The following is a 27226-nucleotide window of genomic DNA, read 5'->3' as shown; positions in this document are numbered from 1 at the left end:
TTGTCTTCCCTCCTGGGTTGTTGGGAACTGGTGAAGGAGGAAGGGCTGTTTTTATCTTTTATGTCCCATGGTCATGTATGGTTTAATAATTTCTCCACAGGGATGAGGTCAGTTAGCCTTCTTTTCCTTATTTTAATTCTTTTTAGAAAGTGAAGTTCAACTTGGGGCAATGACTGAGACAAAAGAAGATCCTAAAGTCCACTGAACCACTCTGGCATTTGGTTCATTCTAACAAGCATGTTTCACTCTGTAGTAAAGAGTGGTTAAAAGAAATATGTTAAAGTTAGAAGGCATATGCAAGCTGGATTGTGAAATCCCTATTTAAAATAGTAAGCCCTCCCCCAAAGCTGATTTTCCAGAGAAAGCTATAAGTGTCCCAAGATTTCAGCCCCAAAATACATCGGTAAGGGATACATGATAAGCTTTAATGGGTTACCAGCACTCTGTGAGTATTGGGGCCAAAGCGCAGAGAGTCTGCTTTGGCATCAGGAGTCTTTTCTTTTGTATTACATTCATCCATCCATCGATCTCTTCATCCTTTCATTTCTAAGTGCCCACTTTGTACAGAGCCTTGTCCTGGGAGAGGAATAGCTCTTAAAGAAGACAACATCTCTGCTTGCCCTTCTAGAACTCATGGGTCAATAGCATGTGCTGAATGATATCATTGGTAGGTACACAAAGACAGTAGTGAATATAGAAAGACTTGGAAGGCTTGTGTGTCTGTTCTTAGAGCCATGCTGCAGCACCTGAACAATAACTCAGATACATAAGGAACTGAAAATATTAACTCACATGACATTTGCTTTCTAATATGGAAATTAGATGTATTGAACAGATAAAGACAGGAAAGTGGAGCCACCTTTTATGGACTCTGCTTGCCCAGAAACAGATATCAGGGAGCAAAGGTGAATAAAGGCAGAAGCATTTGACCTCTATGGGAAGAACTATGCACATAAAGCTTTTGAATGGGCAAGGGTCGTCATCATTCGGGGCATTTCATCCAGGGTATTGGCAGAGGAATGGGAGTGAAAACACTTGAGTGTGAATCTCTCTTTGGTCTGTAGTCACTCTCTCCAAATAGATCTTAAACTTATTGTATTTCAGAGTTAAACAGGACTTTACCAGACATCAGTTCCAACTTATCTCTTGTACAAGAATCCCCTATAACAAGCATGTTTCACTCTCATCATCCAACTTCTGGCTGAAGACCTCCATGAGGGATATCCCACTTTCTCCTGAAATATTCTATTCCACTTTTTAATAACATTAAAACATGTTAAGAACATTTTCCTAACTTCTTCGTAACTTTACCTGTGGCTCCCAGTTCTGCCCATTGTAACCAATCAGAACAAACCTCTTCCATGTGACAGCTCTTCAAGATCTGGGAGAATCCCTTTGTTTTTTAGGCTAAATCTTACAACTTTTTTAAACTGCTCCTAATTTGGCATGATCCTGAGCCCCTTTACTACTTTTTCATTCTCCACTGAACACACCAAGGCATTGATATCCTTCACATAACCTCTGGAGTATTTGAAGTTAAAAGATGCAGGATCAGTTTGAAGCAGGCCATACTAGTCAGATTACCAGGCTAAGGATTCTGGTGCTAATGGATATAGAATTATGGCTAATCATTTTCATATTTTTGCTCAAGATAGGGTGGGTAATAATGTTGTTCATTGATTTCCTGAAGTTATGAGATAAACTATTAAAACATTTTGTTAACCTTAAAGCACTGTCAATTGTTGTTACTATCTTATTACTATCTTATTTCCAATTATTGGCCCTAGGTAAGAAAAAACTGGAGATGCCATTGTATACTAAAGGTGGGCAGGCAGCTTCACAAAGTTAAAGACTGTCTCCTTCCTGATAATGTGAGACACCCATTAGTCATTTTATGCACCTTCAATGGTAAAACTATTCAGGCTTGGAGGATAGAATGTTCTCAGTTCCTTGATGATCCTCAAAAAACAGCTATCCACACCGTGTCCTTTAAGAAATGAGTCAAAATTACTTTTTAATCCAGACCTCCCTTTTTTTTGGGGGGGTAAAAAAAAGCAAAAAACCTTCTTAGCCCTTTAGCTTCCTTGGACTGGGGCTGTCGAAAAGCAAGACAAAAAAAAAAAAACAACCCCAAAACCTCAATTCAGTCTTATAACTCTGCAATTTTGGGTCCTCCAAATACCCTTTGCAGCCTTGCAGAATACAAGTGTTTGGATATAAAACTGTATCAATTTTGTAATTTCATTCATCACTATATCATTGTCTCTTTACTACTCTGTTTTTTTTATTCTAGTTATCCCCAGCTGTTTGCAGCTGGGATGTTGTCTGGTGTGTTCACAACAGGAATCATGACTCCTGGAGAAAGAATCAAGTGTCTCTTACAAGTAAGTGGAAAGAAAGGAGTTTGCTTTTCAATTTCAGAGCTTTGCTTGCCATTTTAAAAAATCTTTCTGTTCCTTTTATACCCGCTTTTTTTTTTTTAATAGTTTTTATTTACCAGATATATGCACGGATAATTTCACAACATTGACAATTGCCAAACCTTTTGTTCTAATTTTTCCCCTCCTTCTCCCTCCCCCCCCCCCCCCCCCCCGATGGCAGGTTGATCAATACATGTTCAATATGTTAAAGTATAAATTAAATGCAATATATCATACCAGCTTTTATACATACATGTGCAAACTGTTTTTAAGGTTTATGGCAATATGAGAAATTTTAGTTATTAGGTCATCTACATACATTCATTAAATGTCAACTGTATGCCAGGCACTTTTGCTGTGATTTAAAGAAATAAACACAAAATTGAAATAGCCCCTTTACCAAAAGAGTTTACATTTTATTTTATTGTTTGTTGGTACAAAAAAAAGTGCTTTTAATAGAAAGATATGATATATGTTCTATGTGCCTCTACCATTGACAAATTACTAATGTTTGCTACTGGGCATTTCAAAATAATAATCATTTCCATTGTCTGCAGTCCACATAACTTTACATATTTATTAGAGGATATAATGCATACATGTACAAAATTTAAAGGATATAATATATACAAAATGTAGAGTACATAATACATATATGCAGTCAAAAGAAAGAAATTGTAATTTTAGGGAGAAGACACTAAAAGTTGGGGATCAGGAGAGACTTCGTAATGTGGAAGTTGGTGGTTGAGCTAATTTTTGAAGCAAATAGGAATTTTTAGAGAGACAGATAGAGGTGAAGAAAGAGTGCATTCCAGAGTTGGGAGAGAGCTAGCACAAAGGAATGGAAATAGAAGATGGAATACCTTGTTTGAGGACAAGTAAGAAGTTTAGTTTTGCTAGACTGAAGTGTGTGTGAAGATGTGCATACTAAGGAAGGAAAGCCTGTATTGGATCCTAGATGTAATAGGGATCTTTTAGAATTTATTAAGTATTAAGTGACCTAGTCAGACCTGCAAACTTTAGGAAAATCTTTGCTATATAGGTGGGGAAAGACGTGAAATTAAGATACCATTTAGGTCCGATTCTTTTTGTACAACAAAATAACTGTATGGACATGTGTATTTAACTTATACTTTAACATATTTAACATGTATTGGTCAACCTGCCATCTGGGGGAGGGGATGGGGGGAAGGAGGGGAAAAGTTGGAACGAAAGGTTTTGCAACTGTTAATGCTGAAAAATTACCCATGCATATATCTTGTAAATAAAAAAAACTATTTTAAAAAAAAGATACCATTTAGGAGGCTTTTTATAAGTAATTCTGTAAAAGTTGACGAAAGCTTGGACTAGAGAGATAACTTTGTGACTGGAGAGAAGGTGACAAATTTCAAAATATATCTGAGAGGTACAAACAACAGGATTTAGGAACTGATTAACGAAGTTAGGCTCAGAGGATAGCTCCAAGATTATGAACCTGGATGGTTGAAAAATTAATGGTGCCTTTGATAAAAATAAGGAAATTTGGAAGGGAGTGGGTTTGGATGGAAGATAATGAGTTGTATTTGGAGTATATTGAGTTTAAAATGCTGTAGGACATCTAGCTCAAGAGTGAAAGAAGAATATTGATATTATCTTAATAGTAAGAAAACAAGACAGACCTGTCATTCTCTACCCTAAACTTGTGTACTTTACTTATCTTGGCAGTCAGAAAACTAGAACATTGCTGTGGATCACACCTGAAAGAATGCTAGCTTCCTATTCCTATTCGCCTCCACTTTTCCCGATTCTAACCTTCCTTTACTAGACTGCTCAAGACCCATCTTCTGCAGTCTCCCTCTGGAGTAGTACTCCTGACAAATAATAAATTATCATTTATGTTGTCTTGAATTGTTTTCCAGTTTTTTTGTATGTGTTTTGAGTTTCTAACTAGGCTGTAAGTTCTACAGAAGTAGAATCTATTTATCTTCAACTATTATATCTTCTATATGAGAGGTACTTAGCTTGTGTTTGTTGAATGAATGAATCATTAACTGAAAATTTCTACACTCAATTCCCTGATGTTGAAAATTACTAGTTAGCTATTTAGGGAAACATTTAAGGAAATGCCCTGACATAAAGATTTATTTTTTGTAATAAAAACATCAACAAAACAAATAACCCAAAGAGAAATAAAAATAACTAGGTAGAAATTTAATGAACAAAGAAAATAAAAAATTGTACTGCACACAAACATGTCTAAAATTCTGATACTTCCAACTTTCTTCTTCTCCTTCTCCTCCCTTTCTTTCCTTCTTTTTTGTTGTCGTTAAGTTGTATTTTCTAGTTCTACTGCTTTCTGTTTGCATCACCTTCCCCCCCCCCTTCATTTATTTATTTATTTATTTATTGAAGCTTTTTATTTACAAAACATATGCATGGAGAATTTTTCCAACATTGTCCCTTGCAAAACTTTTTGTCCCAAATTTTCCCCTCCTTCCTCCCACCTTCTCCCCTAGCTGGCAGGTAATCCAATACATGTTAAATATGTTAAAATACATGTTAAATCCAATATATGTGTACATATTTATACAGTTATCTTGCTGCACAAGAAAAATCAGATCAAGAAGGAAGAAAAAAACCTGCAAAAGAAAACAAAATGCAAACAAGCAACAACAGAGAGTGAAAATGTTGTGGTCCACACACAATTCCCACGGTCATCTCTCTGGGTGTAAATGGCTCTCTTCATCACTGAACAAGTAGAACTGGTTTGAATCTCATTGTTGAAGAGAGCCTGTCCATCAGAATTAATTGTTGCCGTGTATAATGATCTCCTAGTCCTACGCATTTCACTCAGCATCAGTTCATGTAAGTCTCTCCAGGCCTTTCTGAAATCATCCTGCTGGTCATTTCCTACAGAACAATAATATTCCATAACGTTCACATGCCATAATTTATTCAGTCATTCTCCAATTGAGGGGCATCCACTCATTTTCTTGTTTCTTGCCACTACAAAGAGGGCTGCCACAAACATTTTTGTACATGTGAGTCCTTTTCCTTTAAGATCTCTTTGGGATATAATCCCCATAAAAACACTGCTGGATCAAAGGGTTGCATTACCTTTCATTTCCATATTTATTTGTGTTGGATATTTGTCTTTTTTGTGAAACATATTCTACTATGTTAGCATAGATAGTTTATCTCTAAATGCGAGAAAAGTTTATATCCATTTTTAATTATTATTAGAATATTTAGTATAATTACGAATATTTCTGCACAGATAATTCCTTCCTTTATCCTCATCTCCCCTTTTTATAAAAATGGTTTTTTTTTTTTGAGATAAAGTTAAGCAGTGGAATCACTGTGTGGAAAGTATATTTTGTCTCATCATTCTCCAGAATGTTTCTACCAGTTGATTGTGTTTCTGAATAATGGATTAAAATACCCATTTTCACACAGTATCAACAATGGGTATTTATAATTTTTCATTATTTTTTGCTATACTACTGGGACACTTAATAATGTTAAGTTAAGAATGAAGTTCACTTTTAATTGAACTGATTCACTTTTTTTTTTTACATTTAATTTTTGATTTTTTTCTCATATGTAAATAAAATTTTTTAACATTAGTTTAAAAAAAATGTTAATCCTCTCTCACTTTCCTTTCCCTGTCTCTTTCCTGAGAAGACAATTTGATATAAATTATACATGTACAGTCATACACAACATTTTTTATTAGCCATATTGCCAAAAAAAAAAAAAAAAAAAGGAGACCAGTAAAACAAGATTAATAAAGATAGTTTTGTTTTTTTTTTTTTTTAAAGAATATGCTTCAACTTACATTCAGATGTCATCATTTTTTTCCTCTGGAGATGGATAGCATTTTTTTTATCCTAAGTCCTTTAGAACTGTCTTGGATCTTTGTAATGCTGAGAATAGTGAATTCATTCACAGATGATCAAAGAATGGTATTATTGACAGTGTTGTGCTGGTTCTCCTCACTTCACTTTGTATCAGTTTACCTAGTCTTCCTAGTTTTTCTGAAAGCATCCTATTCATCATTTCTTATAGCACAATAATACTCTATCACAAATTATATACCACAACTTGTTCCTCAATTGATGGATATCCTCCCAACTCCTAAATCTTTCGCATTACAAAAAAAGAAAAAGCTGCTACAAATCTATTTGCCTTTTTCTTTTTTCTTGGATCTCTTTGGATTATGCATCTAATAGTGGTTTTGCTGGGTCAAAGGGCATGCAAGGTTTTATTTGCTCTCCAGAATGGTTGGATCAATTCATAACTCCACCATTAGTTTATTAGTATTCTTATTTTTCTATATTCCCTCCAACATTTGTCATTTTCCTTTTCTGTCATATTAACTAATCTGAAAGGTGCTAGGTATACCTTAGAATTGTTTTAATTTGCCTTTCTCTAATCTACAGTGATGTAGAGCTTTTTTTTTTTTTTTAATATGACAAAATAGTCAATGCTTATTGCTTATATCAGTCTTTATAGCTAAATCATGTACCCATTTTTACCTTAATTATTATATGGTATAAGCTTCATCTAGTTTCTGCCCAAATTGGTTTCCAGTTTTCCTAGCAATTTTTGTCAATAATAAGTTCTTGTTCTAAAAGCTTGGATTTGGTTTAATCAAATCTTGATTACTATGCCCATTTATTAATATATATTGTGTATTTTATCTATTCTGCTGATTCATCCTATTTCTTAGCCAGTACAAGTTATTTTGGTGATTATGATTCTGTTAAAAAAAAAAAAAAAAAAAAGTTTGATATCTGATACTGTTAAGTCACCTTCCTTTACTTAATATTCTTGACCTATTGTTCTTCCAGATGAGTTTTGTAATTTTTTTTCTAGCTGTATAAAACAATATTTTAGTAATTTGGTTGGTAAGGCATTAAATAAACACTTTTTTTTTTTTTTTTTTTTTTTGGCTCGGCCTTTTCATGAACAATTAACATTTCTCCATTTGTCTTTTTTTTTAATTCAATAGAATTTTAATTTTCAAATTACATGTAAGATAGTTTTCAACACTCACTTTTTGGCTCCACCCCCTTTATTTTCTTTATTTTAAAAAAATACAGAAAAGGAAAATAAAACAGAACAGAAGAGAACATTGTCATGTACCCAGCAGTACATCAGAGGGGATTCAAATATATATAATAATCAATTTCCAGTTTTTTTTTTTTGTTGTTCTTTAATATTTTCCCCTAGTTACATTCAAAACAAATTTTTTTTTTTTTAGTCTATCTTTCCCTGGCCTTTTATTGGCGCGCTCTCTCTCTCTCTCTCTCTCTCTCTCTCTCTCTCTCTCTCTCTCTCTCTCTCTCTCTCTCTCTCTCTCTCTCTCTCTCTTTCTCTCTCTCTCTCTCCATATATATACATATATATATATTGCATTGTGGTTTGAAAAGGAAGAATTTAATATTTTTGCCTTTCTGCATTTGATTGTGAGGTTTTTAATACCCTAATATATGATCAATTTTTTGTGTAAATGCCACGTACTCCTGAGAAAGAGGTATATTCTTTATTGTCTCTATTCAGTTTTCTCCAGAGACTTTACATTTGTTTTTAAGGTTTTTGAATATATTTTCTTTTGTTCATGGAGGACTTTCCAGGTTTTTTTTTTTTTTTTTTTTTTTCTGAGAGCATCTTGCTCCTTCCCATATCCCATTCCCTTCCTATTTTTCTGTAAAGTAAGATAGAGTTCTATATCCCTATTGAGTTATGTAAGTTATTTTCTATTTGAGCCAGTTCTGATGAGATTATGGTTCACTCACTCCACCTCTTTTCCTCTTCTTTCCCTCCACTGTGAAAACTTATTCTTGCTTCTTTTTTAATGGCAAGTAATTTGCACTATTCCACTTCTCCTTTTCCCTTTCTCCCAATATAATCTTCTCTCACCCCTTAATTTCATCATTTTTATTTTTCATTTACTTAATTTTGCTGAGGCAATTGGAGTTGTGATTTGCCCAGAATTTCATCATTTTTTTAAAAAAGATTACATTTTTAGTTCAAGAAAGGATATATAATAATAGAAGAGATTATATTCATGGCAACACTCAGTTTTTTGTAAGGTTTTGAGAAACACAAAAAAGGTGAAAATACTATACCTCAATCCACATTCATTCTATTCAACAACCAGTTTGGATGCAGATGGCATTTTCTATCCCAAGTCTATTGAGATTGAATCATTGCATTGTTGAAAAGAGCCAAGTCCATCATAGTTGATTATCACATAAACTTCTTATAACTGTGTATAGTGTTTTCCTGGTTCTACTCATTTCACTCAGCATCAGATCATGTAGATCTTTCCAGGCTTTTCTGAAATTAATCTGTTCATCATTTCTTATAGAACAGTAATATTTCATTACATTCCTCTATCATAGCTTATTCAGCCATTACTTAACTGATGCTCATCCAATCATTTTCCAGTTCCTTTCCATCACAAAAAGGCTACAAATCATTTTTGCGCATATGGGTTCTTTTTCTTTTTTAATTATTTCTTTGGGATAGTAAGTAAGTAAGTAGTAAGATTGTTGAATCAAAGGGTATGCATAGTTTTGTGGCCTTTTAGGCTCTCCAGATGATTTCTCCAGTTGTTTAAATTTGACTTTATTTGTGTGAAGTGTTTTGTAATTGTGTTCATATACTTCTCCAATTTATCCTAACAGATAGATTTCCAAATATTTTATATTGACTCCAGTTATTCTAAGTGGAATTTCTCTTTCTTTCTCTTATTGATGGATTTTATTGGTAGTATATAGATAGGCTGATGATTCATATTGGGTTTATTTTATATCCTATAATTTTACTGAAGTTGTTAATAATTTCACCTAATTTTTTAATTGATGCTCTAGGATTCTCTAAATATGTCATCATATCATCTGCAAAGAGTGATAGTTTTGTTTTCTCATTACCTACTCTAATTCCTTCACTTTCTTCCTTTCCTTTCCTTTTCCGTTTCCTTTTCCTTTTCCTTTTCCTTTTCCTTTCCCTTTCCCTTTCCCTTTCCTCCTTCCCTCCCTCCCTCCCTTATTGCTGTAGCTAGTATTTCTAGGAAAATACTGAATAATCATGGTGTTTATATTTCCTTCACCTCTGATCTTATTAAAGGTTATCTCCTTTATAGATAATGCTTGCTGGTGGTTTTAGATAGATACTACTTATCATTTTCAAGAAAAGCTCCATTTATTCCTGTGCTCTCAAATATTTTTGATAGAAATGAATATTGCATTTTGTCAAAAGTTTTTTCTGCATCTATTAAGATAATTATATGATTTTAATGTTGTTGTTTTTGATTTGATGGGTGATAGGTTTCCCTAATATTTAGCCAGTCCTGGTATAGATTTTACCTGTTCACAGTGTATGTAATCTTTGAGCTATATTACTATTAATATTCTTACTAATTTTATTCAAAATTTTTAGATCAGTATTCATTAAGAAATTGGTTTTCTTTCTCTGTTTTTGGTCTTCCTGGTTTAGGTATTCAATTTATACTTTTTCTTTCTTTATACTTTGTTTATAGTTGACATAGTTTGGCATTATTGTCTTCTGGGTTTTTCTCTTAGTCTTCCCTCTCTCCATGGTAACTTGTTATATTAATGTTCTTCTGTTGTTTGCTCAATTTTCTGGCCGATTTCTTGATTTTTAACTTTATATTAAATTTGGATTCTGCTCTCTGAGTAAATGGGGCTCTCTGAGGGGGTGGGGAAAAGATGACCGGGAGGAGGAGTAAAGAGAAGGAAGATCTGTATGTTTTTGGTTCTTCAAGATGGTATTATCGAAGAACAGATGTAGCCTTCTGCTTTTCTGACTTATGCTCTGGCTTTTGCCCAGGAAGGGACCTTTTTTTCCTGCAATCCCCAGTGTTAGCTCTCCTCCTGACCCTTGTATTGTGATCAGATACCCTATTTCCCTGTAGCCACAATTGCTACTGCTTTCCTCTGTCTTGGAATGGAGACTAAGGTCCTTTTCTCCCTGTGAGCAACCAAAAGCACTCTTCTCTGCTCTCAAATTGCAACTGAGGCCCCTTCTCTCCTGTGGTTGCAAGTGCTATCATTCCCTTTGGTCCTGGCACTTTAAACCCTCAAAACCTCTTGAATCTAGTGCTTATAGAGGATCCCCTGCAATATTGTTCCCATTAGTTTCTCCACTTTCCATGGACTAAGAGTTCTAGAAGTTGCTGCCGCCACCAATGCAACCACTTTCAAGGCTCGCTGTGGCACAGCCTCCACTACACATTCTATGCTGTACTCCAGGAACTGACCACCGCTTTGGACAAGCAGAACTTTACAGACAGAACTTTCCTGCTGACCTCCTAAGTTGTCTTGGGCTAGAAAATTGTTTCACAATTTTACTTGAGGCAGTATTTTAGAGTTATTTGGAGTGAAATTTGGGAGGGCTTAGCTAAGTACTTATTACTTTGCCATCTTGATCTAATCCCTTCCCGGGGTTGATTCACTTTTGATAATCTTGATTTTTTTTTTTTTAACCCCACCCAGATTCAAGCTTCTTCAGGAGAAACAAAATACACTGGTGCTTGGGATTGTATCAAAAAAGTATATCAGGAAGCTGGAATAAGAGGCATTTACAAAGGAACTGTACTTACACTCATGCGAGGTAACCACTGAGAATCCCTCTTCCAAAGTATGCAGAACTACCAAACTTTGGCATATCTTGCATCAAAAGAAGGCATAACCTGGGATTTTTTTTTAACCTCCATTTTTTTTTCCAGGATAAAAGTCTTATTTTTCATATTTAAGAAGAAATTGGCTATAAGCAGCAGTAGTTTCAGTGCCTTGAAATGGAAGCAGATTTTTAGAGAATTATCAAAATAGGCAATAGGTCAGTTGAGTCAAGAGTATATGTTGATTTGGGGATAGTACATAGGCTGGACTGTTGGATACTGATGGACAGCCTTTTCCCATAAAGGATGGGGGAGTACCACAGGGCTGAGCAGTGTCAGCAACCCTCAGTGTGGTCTCTTTGCAGACTTCGTGGAAGAGGCTGCAGGAGCTGGGATGGGAAAGGAAGTGATGAACAGAGATCTCCAGGGAAAAAGAGCAGAACCTTAGGTTGAGATTATGATGTGGCAGAGAAGGTAAAGTAGAGGAGATTGAATTGGGGTTTCACAAGGGGAATGTCTTAGCTGATGTGGGTGGTGGAATGGATCTGTTCCTTCCATCCATTCAAGACTTTGTAGTAGGGAGTGGGTCTTGTATTCCTGAGAAAATCTTAGGGGCCCTATACTGAACTTTGTTCCACTTACCATTTTTGGGGAGTGGGGTTGGGTAAAGCTGATTAAATTTTTAAATGTACTTTCATACATTTAAAATGATTGTACATGTATAACCTATATTAAATGGCTTACTATTTGGGGGAGGGAGCAGAAAAAAAATATTGGAACTCAAAAATCTTACAAAAACAAATATTTAAAACTTTCTTTATATGTAATTGGAAAAAAATAATACTATTAAGTGAAAAAATTTACTTTCAAATAATAATGATGAAATAAGCTTTTTTAATCATTCAAATTGAATGTTGATAATGTAGCAGAATCCCTGGTTTTGGGTTCAGATGGTAAAACTAAAAGTACTCTAATACTTTTTAATATTCTTCATTTCTTTGTTGTGGATACTTCCTCCACATACCAACTCCTTAGTAGATAATTTCATTTTTCAAAAAAAAATTATATATATTTTGATTTTTTTTTTTTTTTTTTACATTGTCTGGATTTCCCCCTTGAATCTCTTTCCCTCTTTCTTCCAAGAGAAGAATTATAATAAAGATTTTCTTTAAAAGAAGGAGGAGGAAAAGAAATCAACAAAACTAGTAGTGACATTGGGGGGGAAAAATCTGATGTTATATGCACTGTTGCACATTCATGGGCCACCTTCCTATCCCTGCCTTTGCAAAGGATTGGAGGGAGTGTCTTTTCATATTTGTTTTTGAGGGCCAGTATTTTCATTAGATATTCTTCAATTCAAGAATAATGGCTAGTTTTACTTTTCTTTTTCTTAGTAAGTATCTTTCTTGACATAAACAGATGTTCCTGCCAGTGGGATGTACTTCATGACTTATGAATGGATGAAAGATTTCCTAACCCCAGAAGGTAAAAGGTAAGTAGGACAGGCTTCCCTAGAGTATCTGTTCTTAACTTAGGAAAGAACTGAAATGTAAGGGATATTCATGGCCTTTTAGGACTGGCTCCATTTTTTTCTGGATAGTAGGTATGAAGGTCTTGATCTCCTGCTCTCCTTTTATTCATTGACTTCAAATAGGCCAGGAGTTACAGTCTCACATTGGGATGGAAATGGATCATTTGGTCATGTTTGAACAAAAAAGAAACTGCTTTTCAGCTGCATTTTTCTCATTTGTTTTCAATTCTTGCAGCTCACTGCCTTTATTGAGGCTGCCTAAGAAGTGTATTCATCTTTCTCCTGTAGTTGTTAATATTTTCATTGAGACCATAGTCCAGAAAGGCCTCTCCAACACCTGCTCTTGTACCTACTTCTTCTCTTCCTTCTTCTGCAGGCAGATCTACTTGATTCTTTTAATTCATTTAATCTTTCTCTTCCTCTTAATTATCCTATTGCAATGGTTTGTTTTCTGCAGTGCTAGTGATCTCAGTGCCCCTCGAATCCTAGTGGCTGGAGGCCTCGCAGGAATCTTCAACTGGGTTGTGGCCATTCCTCCAGATGTGCTGAAGTCCCGCTTCCAGACTGGTGAGAGAGAAACAGGCTGCTAGGGTGGGGAGTTGACCCATAAACTTTCCATGCATATTTCATCCTTTGCTGTTGATTAAAAAACTTCTTGGAAGATAAAACATGTTGCAAATACAGTCAGTTCTGCTGATTGGTGGAATCTCCACAGCAATGCTTGAATCCCTAGCTGGCTTCCTCAGTAGCCTCCATTATAGCCTTACACCAGCATATGTACCAGGAATGTCAACCAGGACTAAAAAAAGTTGAGAAGATAAATCTACTTTTCTTCTAAAACCTAAATCATATATAGTTCCACATTTAAAAAACAAGCAGAAAACAACTTGTATTATTCAGACCCCCCCCCCCTTTATGTTTGTGTCAGGTTGGGAGGTCAGTACTGAATCAGTAGACAAACATGTGTTTGAAGAATTAAATCCCTGATTCAGTCTGTCATCCTAAAGCTTTAGCCTTTTTTGGTAGCTGCTGTGCTCTCCAGGGATACATGATAGTGTCCTAAGCCACTGCTAATAGACATCTCTCTTGGCTCAGTGATATTGGTAACACTGTGAGCATAAACAGTGGTCCCAGGTAGCTTTTTAAAAGTCTTAGGTGCCTGTTTTTTCTCCAACAGCCCCACCTGGGAAATACCCTAATGGGTTCCGAGATGTGCTGAGAGAGTTGATCCGAGAAGAGGGTATTGCATCTCTCTATAAAGGTTTTACTGCTGTAATGATCCGTGCCTTCCCAGCAAATGCTGTAAGTACAAACACTAGTTTCTTATAGTTCTATAGAACTTGAAGGTTTGCAGAATGTTTTTCCTTTCTGCCATCTTTTGAGGTAGATAGTGCAAAAGTTATTGATGCCATTTTTAAAGAGAGAAACTGAGGCTTAGACAATTGAAAGAACTTGTTGAGTAAATGGTAGAGAAGGATTTAAACCAAGTCTCTTCATTCCAACTCCAAAGCTATTCCCATTATACTGTGAGATGTCAAATGTAACTCACATTTACATGCTGTTCAAAGTATGCAAAACAGCTGGTTTACAACAAGCAATAGCATAAAAATGACTAGTCTTATTTTATGGATGAGGAAAGTTAGGAAGTAGCATATATGAGTAGGAACCTGTGCCATCCTCTGTGCTTCACCTGAAGTTCCTGCCATTCTCAAAATAAGGACCAGACAATGTGGGGGTGAAAAGCAGGTAGAACATAGGCAGATATTGTCTTCTTCCTGATTTCAGACTCTTGTGCTCAATCCCTTTATAATATAGTTATCATTAAAGCTGTTTTCTTGGTCCTTAGGTGAAGGAGGTCAGGTGCATCTTCAGGTTTTGAAATTATGCATCCTGCCTAGATTTCAGAGAATATTCATCATCCCCGCTGTGGCTGAACAATTATCATTCTCCCTGGGGACCTGGGGCTTTTCATATCCCTGGGCATCTGCACTATTTGAGTTTTACCAAAAGTCAGGACACTGGCAGCATCTTGTTCTGTCCTCTGGGCTTTAAAAGATCCAGAGCCTACATCTCAAATTGGGAACTAACTGGCCTCTTAAATTTTCAACTGGCTTTTGAAGCAAAGCAAAAGGGGCAGGGTTCCTTGTTTTACATGTTGAAGATGTGGAAGTCATAGAATGTTAGAAGTTGGAGAGAATGATGAGCCCCTTCATTCTCATTTTATAGCAGAGGAAGCCCAAATCCTAACTAAGCTAAGATGTTCTTATTACTTATCTGTTATGGTGCTGTCCAGTATACAGTTTTCATTTCATTATTTGACAAAGAGGAGACTACCTGTCTGCCTTGAGTAAGTGCCCTCTATTTTTTTGATGTCATGGATTCCTTATATTGGGTCTGGTGAAGCCTGTGGATCTCTTCTCAGAATCAAGTTTTTAAATGCATATGTTAAAACAAGGTTACAAAGGAGAACCATAAAAATGAGATAAATTTATTATTTAATGTAAAAAAACACATACACACAAGTTCACAAACTGAAGATTGAACATCCTTGGTCTAAAATCTCAGAAATTAACCAGCTGGCTGGCTCTAGCTTTAAAAAGCATCAATTAAGCATTTATTCATATGTGGTAGTCCTTATGTTCAGCTCTTTAAAAAAACAAACTCCAGTTAAATTATCAACTAGCATTTCTTAGGTACGTACTGTGTTAACTGCTGGAGATACAAAAATGAATATAAATCTGTTTTGTTTTTTTTTTCTCCTGAGGCAATTGGCATTAAGTGACTTGCTCACGGTCACATAGCTAGGAACTTTTAATTGTCTGAGGCCATATTTGAACTCAAGTCCTCCTGACTTCAGGGTTGGTACTTTACCCACTACACCACTTAGCTGCTCCCCCTCCCCCAAGATGCAAAAATGAAAACAAAAAAACAGTCCCCGTTTTCAAGGAGCTTATATTTTCCTTGACTGAAGCAATAGGAGAGATTGTCAGTTAAGAGATTATTATCTGAGAGGGAAATATCAGCATTCAGATCATGTAAAGATGGCACAGTTATAGGTGATGGTGAGACCTAGGATATGACCATATCATGGAAGGGATAGGGATGCCATGAAGATATAGGTAATGTGAACTAAGATTGTTGAATTGGTTTCCTAGCTACCAGATGAGGAATAGCAGGGAGTTGAGAGATTGGAGAAATTGATTGTCAGGAACCATGTCTGTGGATACTCCACCAACTTTATTGATTGAACCCTTTATGTCCCAGAATTCAATGGATTTCTCTTTAGCTATAGCAGAGGAAAATGAATAGAGAGCTAGTCTCCATATGATTTGGGGAATCAGTACTCTCCTAATATCCCTTCCATCTCTTTTTTTTTCCCTAGGCCTGTTTCCTTGGCTTTGAAATTGCAATGAAGTTCTTAAATTGGATTGCACCTGGTTTATGAAATCTTAAACTCTCCAGACAAGAGAGAAATACAATGACAAGGAAAGGGACGGGACATAAGTCAACTTGGGCAAGAGCTCTACATACTGGTGGGGGTGGGGTAGGAAGAGAATGAAGAAATAGGCGCATTTAATGAACTTTGGGTAACTTATGCCTTAAAGACATCCTTTGGCTGGTACAGTGTGTGCCATTTTGAAACTTGAATTCAGTTTTGATGATTTAAGAAGATTTCATAAGACTTTGGAGGTAGAAGTTAGTAGCTGGTCTCAAAACCGAATCTATTTTGCATCTATGCCATTCCTACCCAACTTTTATAAATCTGCTACCTAAGACATCTTCCTCAGTTCTAGAAGAGCTGTGAATCTCAACTAACAGTCTCGAGATATATTTTTAATACCAACTAGTCTTCAATTGAGAGACTGTTCAAGTACCAGTTGATGAGCACTTAATTCTCAGGACACCTTTTAATCTTTGGTTGCACATGTTTAAAAGTGACAATAGTTTACTGTCTCCACTTGTGCTGTCTTTGGGTGTATATTTAAGAGCATATTGCTAGCTTGTCAATACTGAGGTTTTAATTTTGTGTGTCACTAATTGAGAAGTGAAATAAAATAGTCTCATTCTGGTAGGATTATGTGGGAAAGTGTCCTCTTCCCCAGCCAACTCCCACTTCTGAGTAGGCCAATTTTGAATCAACAGTTGAGTCATGGAATTAGAATAAATTAGGTGCGTGGGAGAACCCCTTCTACACACTTTCCTCTGTGACGAGGAGATTCTCTTTTATCAGGAAGTAATAAATACCTTTTTTCTCTGATTTTTGTTCTTTTGACTGTGTACTCAGACAGCAGTCTGTTAACTAGCTGATGCCAAGGACTAATGAAAGCGGCTGCTAAAGCTCCTTGCTTTTCAGACCCTGGACTAGCTTTCCTCCCTCTATGAGAAGGAGCTTTTCTGAATTCCATTCTGCCCCTGCTAGCAGAGGAAGGAGAATTGGACTGGCTGCTGATCTTTCCACTTATTTAGTGCATAGGATCACATTTAGAACTGAAAGGTACCTTAGAAATCACCGAGCCTGATTCCTTCATTTTACAGGTAAGAATACTGCAGCCTGAAGAAGGTTGGTATCTTACATTAAACCACATAGTTAATGACAAAGCCAGGATTCTCACTTAAGTTTGTTGATGCCACATCCCATGTTTTCTTCACTGTGCTCCATTGCCCCTTCTCAGACTATACTTTCTTCACCTAATTAGAAGTTAGGCCATGCTTTTATCCCCCTCATGGAAGATAGCTTCAGTGGTCCGCTCCCTGGCACAATCTGTCAATAGTCCTTGGGTGGTGGTGTTATTTGTTGTTAAGAGTTCAAGGCCAGAAGCTTTGGGGGAAAAAAAAAAAAAACAACAAATAAACCCAACTCATGTCTCTGGCTTTTGCCTCTAGTGGGAAATTATCCCTGCAGCTCTTCTTGGCTTTACTGAGCTCCCTGAGGATGCCTGTGGGTGGGGGCTTTTCTCGAAACCACTGCTTTTTCCCAGCCAACATTAAATCACTTGAGTTCAAGCCAAATGCCAGCTTCATTCCATGTCCCAGAACTATTTCCTGGGAGAGTTGGGTCTGAAATCTAGTTAGTCTTTTTCCAGCTGACAGCTGGTTATTTGCTATGGAAGACAATGTATAAATGTGAAATGTTTTGCAAACCTTAGGACACTATTTAAATGTGACCTTCAATCATCATCATTACATTATGCAAAGAAGCATCCACAATCCTCAAATACAGTAGTTTTTTGCTCCTTTCTGTGCCTGCTGGATGTTAAATCTAAAAAGAAAAGCATTCTGGGAACATCTCTGAATGGCATCAAGCAGATGGAAGGAGTAATTTCTCTCTGGCCTTTGGAGGAGAAACCTGCTTTTTATAATTGCACTCTTAATGCTAGTTAGAGATATTTTCATTCTCTTTTTCCAGGAGGGGACTTGCCACCTCCCCAGCTTCTGTCACCTCCCATACAGTCCCAGCTAGACTCCAGACAGTGATTCTGAAGGCAACAGTGTAGCTGTTAAAGTCTGGCAAATGTTAGCAGATGAATGAAACTGGGTTAAGTTTTAGTAACAATTGAAGGGTCAGCACATTTCTCTCCCCAAGGGACAATGGCCTGTTTGTTTAAAGCCATTTTTTTTTTTTTAAATGCAAGGGTATCCACCCTGATTCTCATGAAACTTTCTAATGTCTATTGAGACAGGGTATCATGTCATAGAAAGAGCATGAGATTTAGAGACAGAAGATCTGGGTTTGAATCTCAAGTCTTCCATTTAGTAGCTATTGACTTTCACAAAGTGACTGTGAAATCATGCCTGAAGAAAGGGGTAGGGGAGGGACGACCAATTTATTGTGCTATTTCCTTTGAGGTCCCTGCAGGATGGAAGGTACTAGGACATGAAGAGGTTGGGTGAGATTCTCACAATTCCAAGGCCTGTGGCAGTGAGCCAGCCCCTTCCCCCAGTGACCTTCTCATTGCTGGATCTGTGCTTTCAGACTCTAGTTTGAAGAGCCTTTCCCCTTAGCCACAAAGGGTGAAGAATTCTGGCTAGTGCTTCATGCCTATCAGTTTTCCAGGCAGGCGTGGACCTGGCTACCAGTTGGTGCCTCCTACCATGATTTATTGATGCTTGTCCTATATAGGGCAATGGGTTTGTGTGTGTAATATGAGGAATGTGACCAGAGGGGACAGGATTAATTTGATTTGATACTGGAATGGGTCAGAGACAACAGAAATACAGAAGGTGTCCTTATATTTCTGGGAAGTCCCAGGACTGGATAAGTGGCAATTTTACATGAATTCTTCCCTAGATGGAGATTCAGTGAGAATAAGGGTTGGAAAAAACCAGGAAATCAAAATTGCTCCCTATTTCTTTCTTGCCCATCTCTTGTCAGAAAATACTGGGGGTGGGGGTGGGGAATGGGGTGGTCCTCTGACAAGTTCATCCATTCAGTCATTTAACTGTTGCTTATTATGTATGTGATATGTGCAGAACAGGTTCAGATATTAATACCCATCATTCATCTATATAGCAATTAATTTAGGAAGCACTGTGCATAAGCTAAGTAATAAAAGTTTTATCTCATTTTACAGATGGGTCTAAGGCTAGGTGAAATGAAATGACCTGCTCTAAGAACTTATAATTAAGAAGGGGCAAAGTCATGATGAAATATACCTCAGAGACATCCCAACATTATATAAGTGGCATAGTTCTGCCCTTAAATATCTTGTTACTGTGTTGCTTAACCTCATGTTATTAATCTATAAAATAAAGGATTTGGACTGGATGAACTCTAATATCCTTTCTAGCTTTAAATATATGATCCTGTGGGGAAGGCCATTCCTTCTCAGATGGGCTCAGGAAAGACTTCATATATAAATCACCTACAAGACACAGCCATTTTCCTGTATACCTCCAAAGGTGTGGATAAAAATACTATAATAGTATAGATCAGGGCCTTGGGCATAGAGTGGCCCATTTCACCATTGGGTGTCTAAAGCTTCTGCTGCCCAAAGTTGATTCCTAGAGATGTAGGTAGGAAACCATTGCCCCCTTTTCTCCCTTGAGAACTGACTGGGTTGCTGTGATCTTGCCATACTGGGAAGAGAGTGACACTTAACGTTAAGCTGACACTAGTTAATCCTACTTCCAAAGCCTGTTACTAATAGCATTTAGTAACTGGGTACTGTGGTGCTTTTTTTAACTATGATGCAAGTCTCTCAACTGTCTTTCCTTGTCAAAATGCCCCAATCAGCTGAACATATCACGAAGCTTAAGGTAGATATATAATTTTATTCAAATACCTCCACCGCTGATTTTTTTTTTTTCCTCCAGCTGGAAACTGTTTTTGTGTTTGTTTCTTAGTCATCTCTGTTTAGGAGTTAGGGGATGATAAAGGGATAATAACAGCCTAAGGATAAACCTTATTTTCATGTTTTACTAGTTTAAATGACAAAAAGTAATAATAACCTTTCTCATTTATAAGCTTTCCAATGCCTCTTTGATAATCATTTTATCTGAATATGAAGCAACATGTTGGACCTGAAATCTAGAGAGCTAGATTTGATTTTTAAACTTTAAATCTTATTAGCTATGTGGACAAATTCCATCTCCCTGAGCTTATATTTCCTGATTTCTAAAAATGGGAGACCATTAATATTGATACTGTTTACCTCATGAGAATCAGATAAGAGAAAGTATTTTGTAAACATTAAAGTGCTATATAATTATAGGTGAGTAAAATTATCACTACCTTACAGGTAAGAAATTGAAACCTTGGAAGGTATAGTGATTTTCTCAGACTCACAACTAATAAATGATAGAACTGGAATCTCTACCCAGTCTCCTCACATTAAGTATTCTTTCTGCCTCTCCACCAATTTTAAGTATTTGATGTGTGACAGGCACTTTACTAGTAGATGTAGGAGAGAGATACTGCTACAAAACTGAGATACTAATCAGATCCTGATGGGAATGTAGGTTTGAATGAGATGGAAGAATTGAGGATTATTTATAGATTTGTGAACCCTGGTAATTTCAAAGTTGGTAGTGTCCTTGACAGAAATAGGGAAGTTAGGAGGAGGGATGTAGGTAGGAAACCATTGCCCCCTTTTCTCCCTTGAGAACTGACTGGGTTTAGCAAAAAGAATTCTGTTTTAGAAATATTAAGCTTGGGAGGCTTATGAGAACAAATCAAAGAATCAAGAGAGGATGTTCAGATAGAAGAAAAGAGCACAAGGTAGAACCTCGGGGTGCACCTACCCAAATTGGGACAGAACATGGGTTATGTTCTTTGAAAGAGTTCAAAAAAGATCATTCTGATAGATTGGAAGAGATCCAGGACAAAACAGTGTCATTGAAATTCACGGAGGAGAGATGTAAAAAGAATTCAGTCCTACAGTGAGTTTAAGAAAGATGACTTGAACAAGGACAGTCGATTTAGCAATAAAGAGATCATTTATGGATTTGGAAAATGCTGTTTCAGTTGAGTGGCAAAGATGGAAAGCCAGAATACGAGGGATTGAGAAGTTAAAAAAGGCAGCTTTTTCTCCCAGCAATTTGACTCCGACATGAGGGATGATAGTAAAAGGAGATACATCAAAAAATTGGGATTTTATTTTTTAAAGAATGTGGCAGATGTGGATGGATGTCTGAAGGTACCAAGGGAAGTAATCAGTAGATAAGGAGAGTACAAAATGGGGAGAGAGTGAATCCTGAAGAGATAAACTCCTGGAGGAGAGAGAAGGTGATTAAGACAGTGGCACAAGTGGAACAATTGACCTCATCCTCTGAGACTGAAGCAAAGAATGAGAGGAGAGAGGTGGAGTGGGATGCTATGGAGATTTGCAATGTAGAATTGGAGAGGAAAGAGAGTTCCTAAAGGATATCTTTTTTTTTTTTTTTTTTTTTTTTTTTTTAGTGAAGTGTATGTAAGAGATTTTCTACTAAGAGTGGTGTAGGTGATTTTAAAGAGGCTTGGATCAGCTGTTCACAGCTGTCAAACAGAAAGGAAGGCCAGTCAAGTAAATATTAAAAGATTACTTAGCTGCAGTGAGGGTCCTCTTGACTATATGGAGAATGTAACTATCTTTAATGTTATATGGGGCTGAATATACCCATGAAGCATTTACTAAGCATCAATATTTATTAAGCATTTTACCATGTTCCAGTTACTGATATCTATCAGCTTTGTACAGGGCCTGTGCTGGGCGCTGGGCATAGAAAGATTATAAAACTGACTCTGTTACAAGAAGTATGTGATCTAATGGAGTATTTGGGGAGGGAGAAGGAAGGTGTCAAAAATGGGATCAAAGCTTTATCTTTAGAGGGCTAGAAGGACATTTAGGAACATGTTCTCATTTAAGGAGGCCCAGGCTTCCTTTCATAGTGTTACATACTTAACATTTGCCGAGGATTTGAGTGTATAGTCCAGTCATACAGCCAGTAAGCTAAAATTGAAATACAGTTCTGATGCTCAAACCATATTCTTTCCATTCCAAGTCACTGGAATTAGGAGGGACCTTCAAGGTAAAGTATTCTGATTCCTCATTTTTCAGTTGCAGAACCAAAAGTTTCCGAAGAAGTGACTTTTGTAATGTCACACCATTGCAGAACTCAAACTAGAACTGGATTCTCTTTAGTCCCAATGCAATGGAGTTTTGTGTCTTACACAAGGCCTCCTTTTCCCTTTTCCCTATTTCTACTGAGATATGACTTTCCAATTGTAATTCCTTTAGTCCTATGTACTTTCTGTAGCTATACTTGGAGCAAGACTTGGGCTGTGTCAAGAATTGGGGGCATATTGAGGGAGGCCAAAACCAAACACTGTCTGTATATTTGGAAGGAAGGCTAAGCATTCTAAATCAGGCTGAGTAGGGAAGGAATTGGATAACCCGACAGGTGCTGTAGCATGTCCAATGAATGTCCCATCTCCTGTATCACACACTTTCCCAAAGGAGTCTGCATTCTTCTCTTGTCCAGCTCAAGCCTGGGGTTGGGCTTGTTCTGAACAGGGGTGGAGGGTGAAGAGTCTAATTTAGTCTGAGACCACTTAAAATTTTTTAGTGTCACATACCCCTTTAGCAGACCAGTGAATCTTTTCAGAATGTTTTTTAATTCATAAAATAAAATCCACAGGATTATAAAGGAAGCCAATATTAAAAGACACTCATTAAAATACCCCAGGTTAAGAATCTCTGCTGTATTGCTTCAATGATCCTAGTGAGATGAGAACTGCAGCTTGCCCCAGAATGTCTTTAATATTGCACATGGTCCAAACAAAGGAGTCTGAAGGTTCATGGGAGCCCAAGGCTGCACACAGCTGTACCATGAATTAATTGCACTCAGCTGAATGGATTTGAATAAATGAGCTCCCACAGATTGAAACTCAATGTAGCAGCTCAAAAAGAGAAAAGGGGGAGGGTAGATGAATGTTAGTGTGATTAAGGGAAAAGCAATTGGTGAGTGTTTTAGGAAGCTTTCAGGGAAATATATGGATACAGGGTAAATAAATCCAACCCTAGCCTTTGGACTTAGGGTTCTTTGATGCTAATCTGGGGCCATAACTCTGAGGAGTCCCTGCTTCACGTGGGGTTGAGGGGGAGACCAGGCACAGTTCTCTCTTTAATTTTTAAAAATTTTTAATTTTTTCAATTAATGAAAATCTGTCTCTCCTTACCACCCCCAGTCAAAAAGAAATAAAAATGAAACCCTTCTAACATACATAGTCATGTAAAATAAACTTCGACACTAGTCATGTCCAAAAAAATTGTCTCAGTTTTCACCCTGCATCTCTCCTATCTCAGGAGGTGGGTGGCATGTTCCCTTCATGAGTCCTTTGGAATCATGGTTTGTCATTCTGTGTTTTTCTAAGCATCAGAACAGGAATTCCAAAGCTCTAGCAGTAACCCTGGAGCCTAAAATTGAACTGGGAAGAAATGTTCTTGTTTGGCCCTATTCAGTGAAGCTCCACTCTATGGAGAAAAGGGGTGGTATCCTAGGGATTCAGTAGCCATATTTACATATCAAGTATGATGCACCATCAGCTATTTTTTTGTTTGTAATGATTGTTATGATTGGAAATAGGCAAAACTAAATATACAAAATAATGAAAACGTGTTACACATCAATCCAATGTACAGTTTGGTAAAGGAAAATACACAAACTAATAAAATAATAGCAATAAGATCACATTTGCTTCTATGTCTCAAATTTTTTAAAAAATATTTTTTACTGATGACTTTTACTCTCATGCCACAGGCCACATAGGGGGATTGGTCTAAGCAAGCTAGTGGCAGATGCAGGAGGCAAGAGAACTTCAGATCTCCTGATTGATAGAAACAAGTCAAATTCCCAATCTAAAAGGGCTCATCCTCCTTTTAGTGGATTAAGAATTCATAACTGAACCCATGAAGTTCAGTGTCTGCTATTCGGGAAAGAGTCTAGAGGAGAGCAACTTGCATCCTGGAAGGACAGATTATTTGATAGGAATATCAGCTGAAAGAACTGGGAATGTTTAGATGGAGGAAAAATGATTTAAATGTATACTTAGAATATGATTTGATATATAGCTTTTTGGGGAAAACATCTGTTGTTTGGAATAAAATATGCTTGTACCCCACAAGCAAATTCTGTTCTGTCAGGCTAGGGCTTGGAAAGGATATATTTGAAGTTCTTCTGGGTAAGACTCTTGGAAACAGTCCCAGGTGAGTTGTTTTTTCTTTTTCCATAGTGTCCTAAATAAACCTGGGCTCAAAACTCATTGGTTCAAGACAATCAGAGCTCCATTAAGAGAACTTCTAGTCACCTTGGTCACAAAGAGGTTTTTATTATGGTTTTTAATTCTATAAAATTGCTAGGCAAAGGGACCTTCCTCACAACTGCCTGCCAAATTTTCAAACCAGGATTATGCTCTACTATGGAGTGGTTCCTATTCTGGGCATAAAGAGAAAAAATATATCCACTATTTGGTGATTGTGAATGACAGGGAAGGTTTCCTGTGCTAACTCCAGTGAATGTAGATAATTTTTAAAATCTCTTCTATTTTAGCTTTGAATACATTTTGTTTTACTAATACTGTGGCAATCTACAATAGGCCATATCATCATCTCACAGTTCACTTAGAGGTGTAGAGAAATTAAGATCCCAGAAATCATAGGATTGTAAGGGATCTTAGAGATCATTTAGTCTTCTCTAAAATTTTAAAGATGAACGAACTCAAAATGTATACAAAAGAGTAACTTGTCTAAGGTCATAAATTAGCAGTTGAGCCTCACTATATCCCAGGGTTCTTGGCTCCCAATTCAAAACATTTTTCTCTTGTGCTGTATCAATTGTCAAAAAGTATTTAGCTTCCTTGAGAAAAAGATATTCTTAAAAGACTTTATTTTAATAGTGTATCTCCCATGCACATCTTGAAAAAATACAAGGTACCATGACAGATGTTTCCCAAAGGAAAATGTTGAATTAACATTATCAAAGGAGGTTTACATCAAGGTAGAGAGAAACTCATTAAACAGTATCATCTGGAAGGTATTCTATGCAGAATTCAAATAGGAGAAACCTTCCAGACGATTGTTTGTATCTGCAGATGGCATTATGCTGGATTCTTCCTTTAACGTCATCAGTTGATGCCTCTCCTTGACCCCGAGTTCTTGAAAGACATATCAGCAAAGCTTAAGTTCTATCAAATGCCACAAAGCTGGAAAAAATATGTGGGTCTAACCAGAGGCTATACATCAATTGTCTGGTGATGAACCTTGCTATGTTTGGAGAAGCTCACTGATGTCAGGGCAATAAATTCTTAAGCCATAGCAAGTCTTAAAGACCATTTACTAAGTTACAAAGGAGTTGTGATTTATAGTTTTGAAGGGAGTACCCAAAGCAATGAAATTACAGGTCCTTGAAATATTGTGTGGATGGCATTGAGCCCTGGAACACTTAAAGGGCCTCAGTGAGATAAATATGGTCACTCAAGAAATTAGCCTTGAAATCCACACTGAATAAACAAAGGAGATGAAGCACATGTGTTGCTTGGATTTCAGAATATGAGGTTGGATAGGCTGCCCCATGGTTGAATTATCACGACATGGGTTTTGGACAGACACTGCAGATTGATGAGTTAGGTCCAGGATTGAGGAAGAAAAGAGCAGGCTTTATTATCCTAGACAAACTGTGCAGCTCTTTCTGATTCCAAGCTGCACTTTTTGCAAAATTCTCCCCCCCCCCCTTTTAACTCCTGTATTCTCTTGATGATACCATATGGCCAGAAATCATGGTATGCTAAATCAGAAGAAAAAGTGGCCCTCAGTTGACCTGAAGATTATGGAAAGATTCATAGTGTATTCATAAATTGGTTGCCTATACCTTATTGCCAATATTGACTCATGTTAAGAGTAGGGGTGTAAAAGATGTCAAGAAGTTTTATGATTAGTGAATTGAATTATGTATTCTGGAGAAAAAACTGGAATGATGTTAGGAGAAGGACTAAAATGCTCATTTGACTCTGATTCAGAGATCTCACTGCTAAGCATATATAACAAGAAGATCAAAAGTAGAAGTAAAAGCATATAGACAACAAAATATTTACAGCAGCACTTTTTCTTTTGACAAAGAAGTAGAAACAAAGAAAATTCCATAATTGGGGAATAGTTAAACTGTCACATGAATATATTGTGTCATAATAAAGGATGGATATGAAAAATGTAGAAAAGAATAGAAGATTTATTTGAACTGATACAAAATGAAGAGAGCAGCAGCGCAGGAAAATAGTATGCTCAATATATATGGAAAGAATGACACTAAATCCCAAAAATGTATGCATGTTCTTGGAGAAGAGATATGATAATACTTTATTTGCAGATGGGGTATAACTCTGGGTATGGAACCTATATGCTGTCAGATCTAGTTTATGTACTGGTTAATTTTGTAAAACTTTCTTCCCCTCTTTCTTTTTTAACCTTTAGTTATAAGGCACAGCTCAGAGTAAGGAAGAAAAGAAGAAATACATTAGGAAATTAAGGGGATGTAAAAACAAAATTAAGAAATTGTAAAAAGAAACAAAAAAATATGACCAGAAAATGAGTCAGAATCATTGAATAGACACAGATAAAGGATAAAAGGTACATGACTAAATTGCTGCCCTCCTACCTATAAAGTAGTAAAAAAGAACCAGAACATTTATGGGAAGTCAAGAATAAAGAAAGAATCTGTTTCAGGCACGGGAGACCTTTAAAACAGCACCTGCTCTGAACTATTTTATCATTAACTTATACACATTATTTACTGCCTTCTCTCTGGCTTTTTAAGTATGGACTAAAATTTCATCTTTTACAGGAAGCCTTTATCAACTTCTCTTCCTTTTAGTGTCTTTCCTGTTAATTATTTGTCTTACATTTATAGCAAGTTTGTGCATTTTTTTTTTTTTTTTGCTTCATAAGATACTTAATAAAATTCTTATTGCCTGACTGATGATTATCACCCTGTCTTTCTAATTCAACTATTTAAAGTCCTCCTGGACATGGCCAATTTTTAGTTAGCAAATCTCAAGTTGTCCCTCTAATTCCATCACAGAAAGGTGCTCACACTTCATAAATGTCAGCTTCTTTACATTTCAAAAACACAGGAATACCTAGTTAACTCTATTATCTACCCCTCTACTTTATGTAA

General features: G+C 36.6%; 1 protein-coding gene across 2 annotated transcripts in view; it reads left to right on the top strand.

The window, feature by feature from the left end:
* SLC25A20 (solute carrier family 25 member 20) overlaps nt 1–16838 on the top strand; it is a 43374-nt gene extending 26536 nt beyond the window's left edge. Inside the window, exons 4-9 of one of the 2 annotated variants that reach the window (XR_012484887.1) lie at nt 2294–2384; nt 10925–11042; nt 12469–12541; nt 13038–13171; nt 13736–13882; nt 15963–16838. Coding sequence is in view for 1 of the 2 variants with exons in the window: in XM_074283223.1 (XP_074139324.1) it covers nt 2294–2384; nt 10925–11042; nt 12469–12541; nt 13038–13147; nt 13758–13882; nt 15963–16025 (580 nt within the window). In the remaining variant the exon portion in view is untranslated. The remainder of the gene's footprint in view (nt 1–2293; nt 2385–10924; nt 11043–12468; nt 12542–13037; nt 13172–13735; nt 13883–15962) is intronic. The other variant, XM_074283223.1, reaches the window with a different exon arrangement.
* The last annotated feature ends 10388 nt before the right edge of the window (nt 16839–27226 follow it).

Source organism: Sminthopsis crassicaudata, chromosome 1 (genome assembly GCF_048593235.1).
Source record: "Sminthopsis crassicaudata isolate SCR6 chromosome 1, ASM4859323v1, whole genome shotgun sequence".
Classification (NCBI taxonomy): Eukaryota; Metazoa; Chordata; class Mammalia; order Dasyuromorphia; family Dasyuridae; genus Sminthopsis; species Sminthopsis crassicaudata.
Note: the sequence above shows the minus strand (reverse complement) of the source record. Positions and strands in the feature narration are given on the sequence as shown.